Source organism: Solea solea, chromosome 3 (genome assembly GCF_958295425.1).
Source record: "Solea solea chromosome 3, fSolSol10.1, whole genome shotgun sequence".
NCBI lineage: Eukaryota > Metazoa > Chordata > Actinopteri > Pleuronectiformes > Soleidae > Solea > Solea solea.
In genome coordinates, this window is record NC_081136.1 from 20251249 (window position 1) to 20263854 (window position 12606).

At 39.9% G+C, this 12606-nt stretch overlaps 1 protein-coding gene across 2 annotated transcripts in view; it reads right to left on the reverse strand.

Moving 5' to 3' along the window:
• Positions 1–1116: 1116 nt before the first annotated feature.
• Positions 1117–12606, reverse strand: part of tmtc1 (transmembrane O-mannosyltransferase targeting cadherins 1) — an 86533-nt gene continuing 75043 nt past the window's right edge. For both annotated transcript variants that reach the window (XM_058625848.1, XM_058625847.1), the window contains exon 19: positions 1117–6212. In XM_058625848.1, the coding sequence (XP_058481831.1) occupies positions 6012–6212 (201 nt within the window). In that variant the 3' untranslated portion in view covers positions 1117–6011. The remainder of the gene's footprint in view (positions 6213–12606) is intronic.

Genomic DNA, 12606 nt, shown 5'->3' on the forward strand with positions numbered 1-12606 from the left:
CTATGTAAAAAAAAAAAAAGTGCTATATAAAGTAGCCTTGCCTACATTTTTGATAATAATAGGCTACATTTAATCAAAGTATTTTACATGACTCATCACATTTATCATACAATTGATGGTAGATTATTACATGAAGAAATGCAATGTTGGTTATCAGGAAATAATCATGTGACAGATCTATTGATTGTAAAAAAAAAAAGTTATTATTTATCTAGAATCATTTTAGCAAATCAAGCAATTCAATGGAGACGAGGACCCCTATTACAGTAAGTGAATGCAGGTGACAGCAAATCAATCATCTATCTCCTATCAATCGGAGGCCCTAACCCTTGTTACATCAAATGAATAATTCAATTTCCTTTTATTATACTTTTTTGCTAATTAGTTTAATTTTGTATTTATTTGTGTCTTATTTTTTATTATATTTTATTTTGGTGATAATGTTCTTTAATGTACTTATAGATAATATATAATTGTAAGTATAAATCATTTCTTTAATACATTTTATTATATATTTTATGTTTATCATATTATTTTATCATTCCATGACAGTTGTGTGTCTCTGTTTCTGTCTATTGGACATTCTTTGATCATAGATGGTGCTAAGCTTCACTTTTAGCCTGCTACAGACCAGGTTTGCCCGGCAGCACAAGTTACCATGGTTACATGGCTGGCATTCACATTAGCCACCTTGGTGGAACAGGGTTGAGGCTCAGATTGATGAAACGTGAGCCACAGTTATGGCTTAGCCATGGTTGAGGTTTAGCCAGAGTCATAGTTTCCATGGTTACTGAGTTGGGGCTAATCTCAGCCTCTTTGATATTTTGAGCAAACAATTTTTGTCATGTATAGGTCACGTAAACTTAAATAAGCACCCTTTCACAAAAAATGAAACAATTTTGTCTCACAGGACCTGGATCGGGTTAGAAAAGACACTGTGTGTTGCCTATACTTAAGTTAGTCCTTAATTATAGCGCAGCAATTTCTTTCAGTCTAAAGTAGAGTTCTGAGGCTGATTCCCAATCATGTGGTTGCTGTAATCCATTTTGTTCGACAGTTTGTTTTACATAATCCTGAATGTCTAGATCACCACATGAAGAAGTTGTTTGGCTTGACTCAGGAAACCCATTTATTTCCTGTTTTCAACAGTTAATCCACAGTCCTTTGAACCAAACCTGTACATAAGCAGGAGAGGAAAAGTTGTTGATATTGATTTTATACAGAAAAGTGAAAGTAAACAAAGACAGACATCTAACCCTAACTTACAGTAGAAGGGTTGAATTTACTTACACATCATCAAAATATATTACTGATAACCAATGCATTTCATTAGAATATGCATTCCTTAACAAATTAAACACCTTTGAGGCAAGAAAAAGAGTTCATTCGGAATCCCCCCAGGACATGATGCAAGTCTGGAGGGTCGAATCCTGTGGTTGTTCCAGAGATCCACGCATCGATTCAGGCCTTTCTGCAGAACATCACTGAAGCAGAATCTCAGCAAACACTGGTGTTCATGGCTGCCATTGAAATGTCCAGCATCTCTGAGATCTAAGAACAAGTCCATCCAAAACTGAGCCCTATGAATACTTTAATTAAAGCTGAGTATTTTACACCAGGAGGAAATAATGATTGTGCAACCTAAAACTACAAGTATTATTTGAAAAATGGGGATACAGACCATATCAAAATAAACCAATAATAAATATATATGGCTCACTCTAACAAACATTTGCAGGAGAAGCAGCTGTTTTTGTACTTTGATGAAGCCATGGCAAAATGTGTGTATATGCCTACAATTTACACAGAATTGTGGTGGAGTGCATTTTGCCGAAATTGTTGTTATACATTTTGCATTAATTATTTGCTGATGTACAGCTAATTATTCGTCTATTTTTTATTTTACTTACCTCCCTTACCTGAAAAAGGACCACCATGACTCGATACGCTGATTCCCTGTTGACAAACCATAGCTGTGACTTGAAGAACCAGCATAGTAGTCTGTGTGCTCGTGACGGAGGGTGCATCGTATGACTGCCATTGTGCCTTTTTCTGTCCCAAAGTCAGTTCTCAATCTCATTGGGATCACACCGACACTCTTGATACAATTAATGTAGTTATGAGAGCTGACAGACGGGCTGTTGTTGGCATTCCCACAAACAAGCCACATTATTCTTCTAGAAAAGCCATCGATACATCGGGACAGGGCCAAACCAAAGGGCTTTGGCTTGTTGTAGCCATGTATGTGCCATATGTAGTTTGGACTGATTGAGTGATATATGTGTCTCGTAAACCTCTGACGTCTTCTCAAATCCGTCCCTTGAGGATGCAGTTTTCGCAGCAATATCTTCATCATGTCACGTTTAACACGTGGTTTGTGCTTCTGTTGAAGTACCTGCCACATAGTCCGATAGCCCCACGGTTGCCGGGGACCTTGCAATTCCAAGAGAATTGCGCGTCGAAACAAGCCTGCCTCCTTCAAATGGGTCTTCAGTGTGTGGATACTCATTGTGATCTGGTGATAAGTTGTATAAGTATCACATCATATTCATGCCCTGCATCAAAATAACTTTTGATACTTGAACTTTTGGCTTTTTTAAAAAGAGGCTGCACTACAGCATTTTTAAAATGAGCTGGAACTGATCTCTGGTTACTCAGGCTACTGACCTGCCTGGATGCTTGGTCCAACAAAAAACTCTTTAAAAAGGCGGGAGGGGGCAATATCTGTAGGACAGGCTGAAGGGTTTAGATGATCTACCATTTGCTGAAGGGAAGTCAGTGACACAGGCTCAAACTGGTGAAAAATCGAAGGGTCATGCAAGGGAGGAGAGATGTGCATCCTAATGGTCTCAATCTTGTCCACAAAAAACTTGAGAAATTTGTTACAGCTTTCTGAGGAGATTTCAAAACAAGAAGGTTTGGAGTATTAAGAGCATTATTGACGGTGCTAAAGAAAACACAAGGTTTATGGGAACTATTTGAAATAAGACCAGGAAAATACTGAATTTGTTGACTTTTAACAATTTTCTGGTATCTGCACAGTCAATGTCAAAAGATACCTGGAGTTTATCCTTTTTCCACCTGCGTTCAACTCTCCTGCACTCTTGTCTGGCAGCACGGGTGTCATTTAGCCAGGACTCAGATAGTGGAGTAAAATAGTGAGGTCCGCTCCTCAGTTTCAAAACAAGGAGGAGACTTGGACTGAGTCCCAGAAACCAGCAGAAAACTGTAAAGCAGTAGAAGTGTTGTTGTTGCATGATGTTTACGAACAGGAGCACATGGTGCAGATATTAGACAGGGGAGGGAGGTCTCAAATAGAATAGGCATGTGATCAAAGAACACTGCATCACACACTTCCATGTTAAAAACAGGTAAACCAAACGATAGAATGAGATCCAGTGTGTGCCCATGCTCATGTGTGGGGCCTGTCACAGACTGTTCAAGATTAAAAAAGTCAATAAGAACAAGAAAGTCTTTAGCCAGTGGTTAAGTGGGACAACAGACATGTATATTAAAATCTCCAACAACAATAATAATAATAATGATAATACTAATAATAATAAAAACCCTGTCATATCTTGGCATGAGCCCGGCAAAAAAAAAAAGAAAAGTCATTGATAAAATCCTATATTTTGGTAGTCAGTTAATCACAGCACACAGTAGGCCTACTGGCTGAGATTGATCCAGCACAAACATGTACAATTCAATGCTGGAGTAAGAGTCTGGAGATAGTTGGCGACATTTAAAATGTTTCTTAAAAATTGTCCCTGCTCCCCCTCCTCGTCCAGTGGTCCTTGGAGAGTTCAAATATGTTCCCTCCGCCAGCAAAAGTACGGAGAAGGAGCTTAACTCACCGACACCAAGCCAGGTTTCCATGACACACAGAAAATCCAGACCACGGGAGGAGAAGAATTCATTCAGAATAAAAGTCTTGTTTACTAGTGATCTAGCATTCACCAGGGCCATCACGGTAGTAGACGAGGCATCAGCCGTCCGGGGTGCCGAGCGGTCAGCGGTCAAGGTTGTTGTGATTCACCCCCCCTCTGCGTAAGCGAGGGAAGCGAAGGCAAGGGGTCCGGGACTCCTCATCTGCACCGGCAACAGGTGCCAGCCAGGTGTATCCAGAGAATGCCAGGAAGCAAAATGGCGGGTATCAGATCCGTGGTACACCGAAAAGGCTTGGGTCATAGGCCTACTGCTCCCGGGATACAATGCCACAAAGGACTTTGGATTGTCACCTGCAGCCCTCCGTGCTTTTACCTCAGCGTCTCCTCCAGGAGCGAGGAATTGGTGTGCAGAGGAGCTCAGCAGCTATCCCCGACAGGAGTGGGGGGAAGAGGAGTTTTATGTCCCCTGGAGTCGAAGTATGTTTTGACTGGCAAATCGAATAGTAAGGAGCGCTTGGCGATCATAGATCAGCAGAGAGTCGGCATTATTAGTGACAAGCAACAGAAACAGAAACACGACTGACATAAGCAGACGGCCGGCCACACACAGGAACACAGGAAGCATTGCCTTCCCTTGGGCTGAGTATCTCTTCACATGCTGGGGTCCACATGGTCCCAGGGTCCAATGTGAGACACAAAACGAATGCTATTAAAGAGAACTACTGTGACGTTGTTACACGACACAAACAATGGAGGCCATCTAGGTGATGATGTACTTGCTGCTTGCTGTTTGTGGCTTTTTGTCACGGACAGCTCACTTGGACAGTTACCAAAAAAGCACCAGAAAAGCAACAAAAACTACCTTTCTGTGTATGTGTGTGTTTGTCTTTGTGTGTAGGCCCTGCGATGGACTAGAAAAGAACTATATAAATACAACCATGTACATTTGAACCAGTTACCCGTTGTAGCTGATGGGTCATGTGATGACACCTGAGCCAGCTGAGACTGCTCCTAAAACACTTTGCAAATACCTAGCCAGCCTTATTGTCATAGAAGACATATAATATAATATAATTAGTGCTGTCAGTATTAACACGTTTTAAATAAATGAACGCCGTTAACGTTGTTTACGGTGGTGATGTGGTCATGTGTGCAGGCAAACTGAGCCATCCTGGTTACAGGAAAGTCTACACTGCAATGATGGACTTTTAGGCTGAAAGTTTAATTTGAAATAGTTTCCAGACGGCTTGTTGGACAAAACTAAAGTGTGTGTATGTGTGTGTGCACACGCTGTTTCTCTCTCTCCCTCTTTCTCTCTGTGAGTTTGTTATCTCTCTTGCCCTCCCTGACTTGTGTGCGTTTGTGCGCTCTCTTTCAGTGTCCAGTGTTTTCTGTGTTGTCTTTCTTTCTCTCTCTCTCTCCCCCTCCCTCTCTCTTTCCCAGCACCGAACAAGAGCATCATGCTTGACCTTTAAATGTATCACCCATCACTTCATTCTGTGTCAATTGTTTTTTCTTTTGTATTTCTTTTTCTCTGTGAAAATTTACTAACATGTTTAAAACATCAAGATCCCTTTTTTGTGCCAAATTTGTTGTAATTAGGAGATGGGGTGGAGTGGCTCAGTGGTTAAGACCCTACCTTGTGTATGAAAGACATCATGGCCGAAAGTTCGATTCCACCCCTGGCTAATTGTACTTGATTCCATTGTAAGTTGCTTTGGATAAAAGCGTCTGCTAAATGACATGTAATGTAATAAACTGTGTTTAAAGTTTAAAGAAAGCCTTTGAATTTAAACATACTTTTTGTGTTTCTATATTCATTCCATGATTTTATATAAATAAATATCTGTTGATGGCCCTAAACATAATATAATATAATATAATATAATATAATATAATCTGTGATCAAGTGCCATAAAGCTTATCTTGTCTAGATAATCTAAATCAATCAAACACAAATGTCTAAAGCACATGTGTGAGTTAAAGTAGAGCTGATGCAGACGATGCAGTTTCAGTGTTAATAGAGATCTTCAACCATGGAAGGTTTCTGGACTGTGGCTCCAGCACACCAAACCCACTGTCTATGTCCATGTTCATGTTATCAAGTAGTCTGGTGGCTAGTATTTAGGCTCCAGTTGTCTCGACAGGGCCTTCCTCGTCTGATCCATGTCCAGGATGATGCAGCGTTTGTTGTGGCAGTTGTTCCCCTCCTGTATGTTTCATTTCTAGACGGTCCAGCTTGGCCAGGTTTTCCTTCAGATGTTTAGAACCAGGGCTCAGCAGCAAAGCTCGCTGGTAGTACATCCTGGCTGCTGCATAGTCTCCCTGCACACATTCACACAGAGCAAAGTACACACTATTATCATATAAATTATTAGGGCCCAAGCACAAATACCAGGGGTCGAAATGGCCCCAGCCCACCTTACCTCATTAGCATACAATACAAAATACAGAAATTATGAACCCTAGTATTTCGTGGCCACAAAATCGGTATAGTGTGTGCACAAAATACTACTTCTATATACTATATGTATATATATATATATATATATATATATATATATATATATATTCTACTACTATACTACTATTGATTTTTGAAAACTCAAACTAATCAGTGTTGTTTCGATATCTGTCGATATCTGATTGTTTTTTGTTTTTTGTTTGTTGGCGGTTGGCATAATCTGGTTTGTGACTGGATGGAGATGGCAAGTCAGGTAGATGAAGAGGAGGGTGATATGGAGTTTGGTGGCTGGACACCAGTTCCTAGTAGGAGAGAACAGCACAGAGGCAAAAGAAACGAGAGGAAGTAAATCAAGGCAATAAAAGAGGGTCAAGAGAAGACAGTTCTGATGAAGAAAGAAGATTGAATCTTAAAAAGGTAGCGAGGGAGGAATTCAAACTAATTCTAATGTTTAAAAAGGAAGATGAGCATGTCAGTATAGGACCAATCGTGCTGTCATGGGAATTAAAAAAGAAGGTAGGGGATTTGGAAATGGCTAAGATCTTGAGAGATGGAAACTTGTTAATCTATCTGTAAATTCCAGGAACGTCTGTCTGTCTGTCTGTTATTCGTATATCTCTCGGACCGATGGCACAAGTAAGGGCAATGCCAAGTTTGACATTGTTTGGATAAGTAATGCAAAATATATAGTTAAATATATCAGTAAAAGAAGCACACATTGGCTATGGTCACTTAGAAAAGCAGACTGGCAAAAATTTAAATTGTATTAGTAATAAAGAAATGCAAGCAAATAATTGTTAACAGAAATGTGGATGAGCTAAAAGTGTAACTCCTGTTCTGCTGTACCTTTGAGGTATCTGAAGACATGTTTCACTGTGTTCCAGTGTTCTTCAGTTAGTTTAGCAACATGTTGAGACAGTTTACTGACGACAAAGTTGATTTCTGGTCTAGTGTATGTGGATAAGTATATTAAACTTCCCACTGCCTCGCTGTACTTTCTTGGATCTGTCATATTTTGGGCATTTTCTGTTTTGGTTACATATTTCTTCTGTGACTCTTTAACTTGATCATCAGTTTGATCAAAATCTAATCCCAGAAAAACGTTTCAGTGAACATCATCTTTACACTGTTGAGTACGCCTTCAGAAACTGGAATGCTTTGTTACATACAGTACATGTTGTATTTATCTGATCCATCTATGCCAGATGAGCAGACTTTTTTCATGAATCTGCCCCAGGAAAGCCTCTGGACCGGATGGCATTTCTAGGCGCTTATGGAAATCTTGCAGCAAAGAGCTGGCAGAGGCCTGGTGCCCCATCTACCAGAAGTCTCTAGACATTCATTTGGTTCCCTCTATCTGGAAAAGCTCTACGATCATTCCTGTACCCAAGAGAACAATGACTACTGTCCTGTAGCACTTACATCTCTAGTAATAAAGCGTTTTTAAAATATTATTATCAATTTCTTGGAAACAGAGGTCAGCTGTTTTCTAGATCCCTCTCAGTTCGCATACTAGAGTAACAGAAGTACAGATGATGCCATCATAGCTGTGACACATTTTATTAATAGGCACTTAGAGGATCCTATGCACGCCTTCTATTTATTGATTTTAGTTCGGCTTTTAACACGATGCAGCCACCTCTTTTTAAGAGGTCTTTTATTAAGAGGTTGAATGATTTTAAAATCCACCCACTAAATTGTATCATTCTTAACTTAACCAATCAAAGACAGCAGGTCAGTGTTAATGGGACTCTATCTGAACCTAGAACTTTGAGCACAGGAGCCCCCCAGGGCTGCGTCAGTTCACCTGTCCTTTTTACCTTTTTAAGTTTTTATTCAAATAATCATGTCATCAAATTTTCAGACGACACTGCAATTTTATCTCTATTGAAAAAGAACTTCGACCCATCTGACTACTTTATGGAAATTCAAAGGTTTGTGAATTGGTGCGACAATAATCAACTTCTTCTGAATGTTAACAAGACTGAAGAGATGGTGTTTGACCCTCGGGGAGTCAGTGACCACAGGCCTGATGTGATATTCTTTTTTTTTTTTTTTTTTTTCTTAAGTATTTTTATTGGGCATTTATAATACAAACAAACAAACAAATATAATTACAGAACAAGTAAACAGACGACAGAAACAGAACATAACAGGTTGACAAAATTAAAACAAAACCCACCCCTCACCCCCTGGAGAAGACCCATATGGAAAATATCATAAGAACCCTGCTACGCATAAGAGACCGAATATTAAGTTGGGTTTGTATCAGCAAGGTACTGTATCAAAGGTTGCCAAGTCGCGTCAAAATGTTGGAGACTGTCTTTCAGAACATATCTTATTCTTTCCAGATGGAGCGTATTAGTCAATTCATCCAGCCACATCTTAGATGTTGGTGCGTTTACACTCTTCCATAACGTAAGAAAAATTTTTTTCGCTATTATAAGACCATATGAAATAAAACATTGTTGTGCTTTGTTTAAATTCTTAAAGGTTTCAGACACCCCGAGAATAATAAGTAAGGGTTCTGGCTTTATCACAAACCTCATAACCTCGGACATTATATCAAAAACACCAGACCAGAAAGAGTACATTTTGGGGCATAGTGCATAACTATGAAGATGGGTTGCAATGGAAGATTTGCATTTATCACACACAGGTGATACTTCTGGATATATATTATGTAATTTTTCCTTTGAGAAATGGAGCATGTGTATAATTTTAAATTGAATAAGACAGTGTCTTGCATTATGTGAGCAAGTGTTGATCTTCTCAAGGGCTTTGTCCCATAGATCATCTGTGATCGGTTCGCCAAATTGTTTCTCCCATTTGCGTCTATGTATATAGGCAGGGGGGGGACTAAATGACAGGAGATTATTATAGATACGTGTTATCAACTTAGGTTCATATATCGGCAATTTCAGACAGTCATCTATTAATGTTTTTGTTTCGGTCTGAAAATCCTCCAAATGTCTACGTATATAATCTCTGATTTGCAGATAATGAAAGAATTGATTACTTTCCAGTCCAAATTTCTGCTGTAATTGAGAAAACGAGGCAAATACACCTTGTATATACAGATCTCTAACACATTTAATACCTTTCTGATTCCACCTAGAGAAGGCTCCACCCAAACCAGACGGGGCAAAAGTGGGGTTTCTATCTATGGGTAATAGAGAGGATATGGCTTTAAGATTATAACTGGATTTGATTTGTTTCCAAATACAAATCATGTTATGGATAATAGGATTGTTGTTATATAATGATCTACTGATTTTAGTAGGCGCTAATAGAATTGTTGCCAATGAATATGGATGGCATTCCTCTTGTTCCATCAGTAGCCAATTAGGTGGGGACTTTGTGGCGTTCAGCCAGAAAATAAAAGTCTTAATCGCTGAGGCCCAGTAGTAAAACAGAAAATTTGGGAGTGCTAATCCTCCTGCAGATTTAGCCCTGCAGAGATATTTCTTACCTATTCTGGGAGCTTTGTGTCCCCACAAAAAAGGAGTAATTAAGGAGTCTAAATGTTTAAAAAATGTTTTTTTAAGGAATATCGGGATATTATAAAACAGATATAATAACTGTAGGAGGAAGACCATCTTAATTAAGATGGTCTTCCTCCTACAGTTATTATATCTGTTTTATAATATCAGATATAATAACTTATAATATGACCACCCCCTGATGTGATTCTCAACCAAACCATTGATCAAACCCACTCATCTGTTGCAGATTACAACAACGGTTGCATTTTTTACGTCGTTTGCGAGTCCACGGTTTTGATGAAAAAATTAAGATGATTTTTTATCAGGCCTCATCAGGTACAGTATCACAGCTTGGTTTGGCAACCTCTCTGTGCAGTTAAAAAACTGTCCTGATTGATTCATACTGCATGGAAAATTATTGGTGTCAAGGAGCACTTATCCATGCAGAGCATTTATGAACAGGCTACTTTAAGACAAGCCAATAGAATCGTTAGCGACTCTGCACACAGAGTATGAGATAAGACAAATTTCCCACTTGTGGGACAATAAAGTTAATCTTAATCTTAATGAATTGAGGCCATGGTTACGGTCGACTTTTTTGTTCGTCTTGGTCTATAACATCTTTCCACAAAGTTTTGAGTAATTCTGTTTTCAATTTAGGGGGCGCTATAGAGCCCTTGAGCAACACACGGGTTTGGGACCTAAGCCAATATCACATTTTCGCCAGACCTGACCTGCATGCCAAGTTTCAGGAGTTTTTATGCACGGGAACCTCCTCAAAAATGACCAGAAAGCCACGGATATAATAATAAATAGTGTTCTTGCAACCTTGTTGCTCGAACCCTAATAATAATCTGAAGGATTTCAATAGGTTCCTCGCAGAAATTTGTGCCAGGTCCCCGCCCCTGCCATTCGTGGCTCGGGCCCTAATAATCTGAAGGATAACAATAGGTTCCTCGCACTTGTGCTACACATTCTCCCATACCTCTTGTCCATCTGGATGCAGAAGGCGGGAGGGGCCTATTCATTTCGAACAAATGGAAATACAAACAACGACTACCCCCTGTCAAGTTCAACTCCTTTGATTACCATGCCATCTTGGTGACTGCACCAGTCAAAATCTACATGATTGTCATTTATCGTCCACCAGAACAACTGGGTGATTTTCTCGATGAGCTAGACACCCTGTTCTCCTCCATCCCCTAGCATGACTGTCCCATGATTGTCATAAGTGATATGAACATCCACTTAGACAGTCCCTGCTCTTCAGACTTCCTATCGCAGATGCACTCCTTTGAGCTGCAGCAGGTTCACAGCCCTCCAAATCACAAAGCTGGTAGAGCTTGATCTCATTCTTACCATAAATTGTTCCACAGATACCCTCACAGTCACACCTTTACACTACTCTTACACTATTTCATTCAGTTCAGTGCGGGTCTCCCAGAACAAAGTTCTGCTTCTACCCCCATGTTTTTCTTCTGCCGCAATCTCTGCAGCCTATCTCCCACCCAATTCTCATCCCTTATAGCCTCCACCCTTCCACATTCTCCTCCCTGGAGGTTAATGATACCACAGACTCTCTCTGCTCTTCACTGAGTTCTTATCTGAATAGGCTGTATCCTCTATTCACCAGACCTGCTTGATGCTCTCAGCCCCACCCATGGCTCACCAATACCCTCTTGTTGCTGAAAGAAAATGGCACAAAATGACAGGTTCTTCTGACCTAAACAAATTTGACCTTCTTCTCATCCAGTGTCATTCTACAATGACACTATAGTGACTTGTTTTTATCAAAATAAAAACAACAAAAAGAACCTAAGCCACTGAGGGGCTGCTGTACCAGTACTTGGTAGTAGTGGACACGTCGTCTTCTGAGTCCAATGAATGAACGAAACATGTCAGCGCTGTATGCAGTCACCAAACATTTATTCACGGTTTTGCGCTCTTAACAAATAAGCTCTTAATTGTGCAGACACCAACATGAACTCTGTAACTTGAATGCAAATTCCAAACAAATGGCTCAAGTTTGCCACACCAAAATGATGACGAGGACGCCGGCGACAGTCAAAAACTATGTGCTTCCCCAGTAAGCAGCACATCTGCTGACTAATTACCTGCTATTCTCTTTATCAATTTCCTGCACCCCACAGTACCGAGTGCCACCTACTGTGACTTCCAGATATTACATAAAATAAACAAACACACACATAAACCAAAAAATGGCTCTAACAGATGCCTTTGCTTCATGTTTTATTGACAAAGTGGCAGCTATCAGCAGTCAGTTCCCTGTTCCTTCAGTAAAGGGCCTCACCAATCCTCCAACATGTAGGAGCCCTACTACAATTTATTTATTTTTTTGAATTAGGACAATGCGTATTCATCAACATGTAAGCATAGAGCAACAACGTAAGTATGCCGGAGTTAGCACAATAGCTAATTTTCATCCATTGTCCTAAGGCAGGTTAGTACAGTAGACATTCAACAGGACATGATACAAAAGAATACATAAATCACAAGACATTACACATTACAAGTAAACCATAGACAAGTTACATGTAAGTTAAGATTAAGACTTTGGGGCCCAAAAAAAAGTGAATAATCTAACTGTGAGTGCATGTCTGGTTAGTTTTCAACCATTGTTTCAGTGCAGTTTTAAACGTTGAATAGGTGTCACAGTTTGTGATATGGGCTGATAGCCTGTTCCATGACTGTGTGCCTCTGATAGACCCCACCATTTGGCCAAATGTAGTCCTGCGCCTTTGTACGTTGC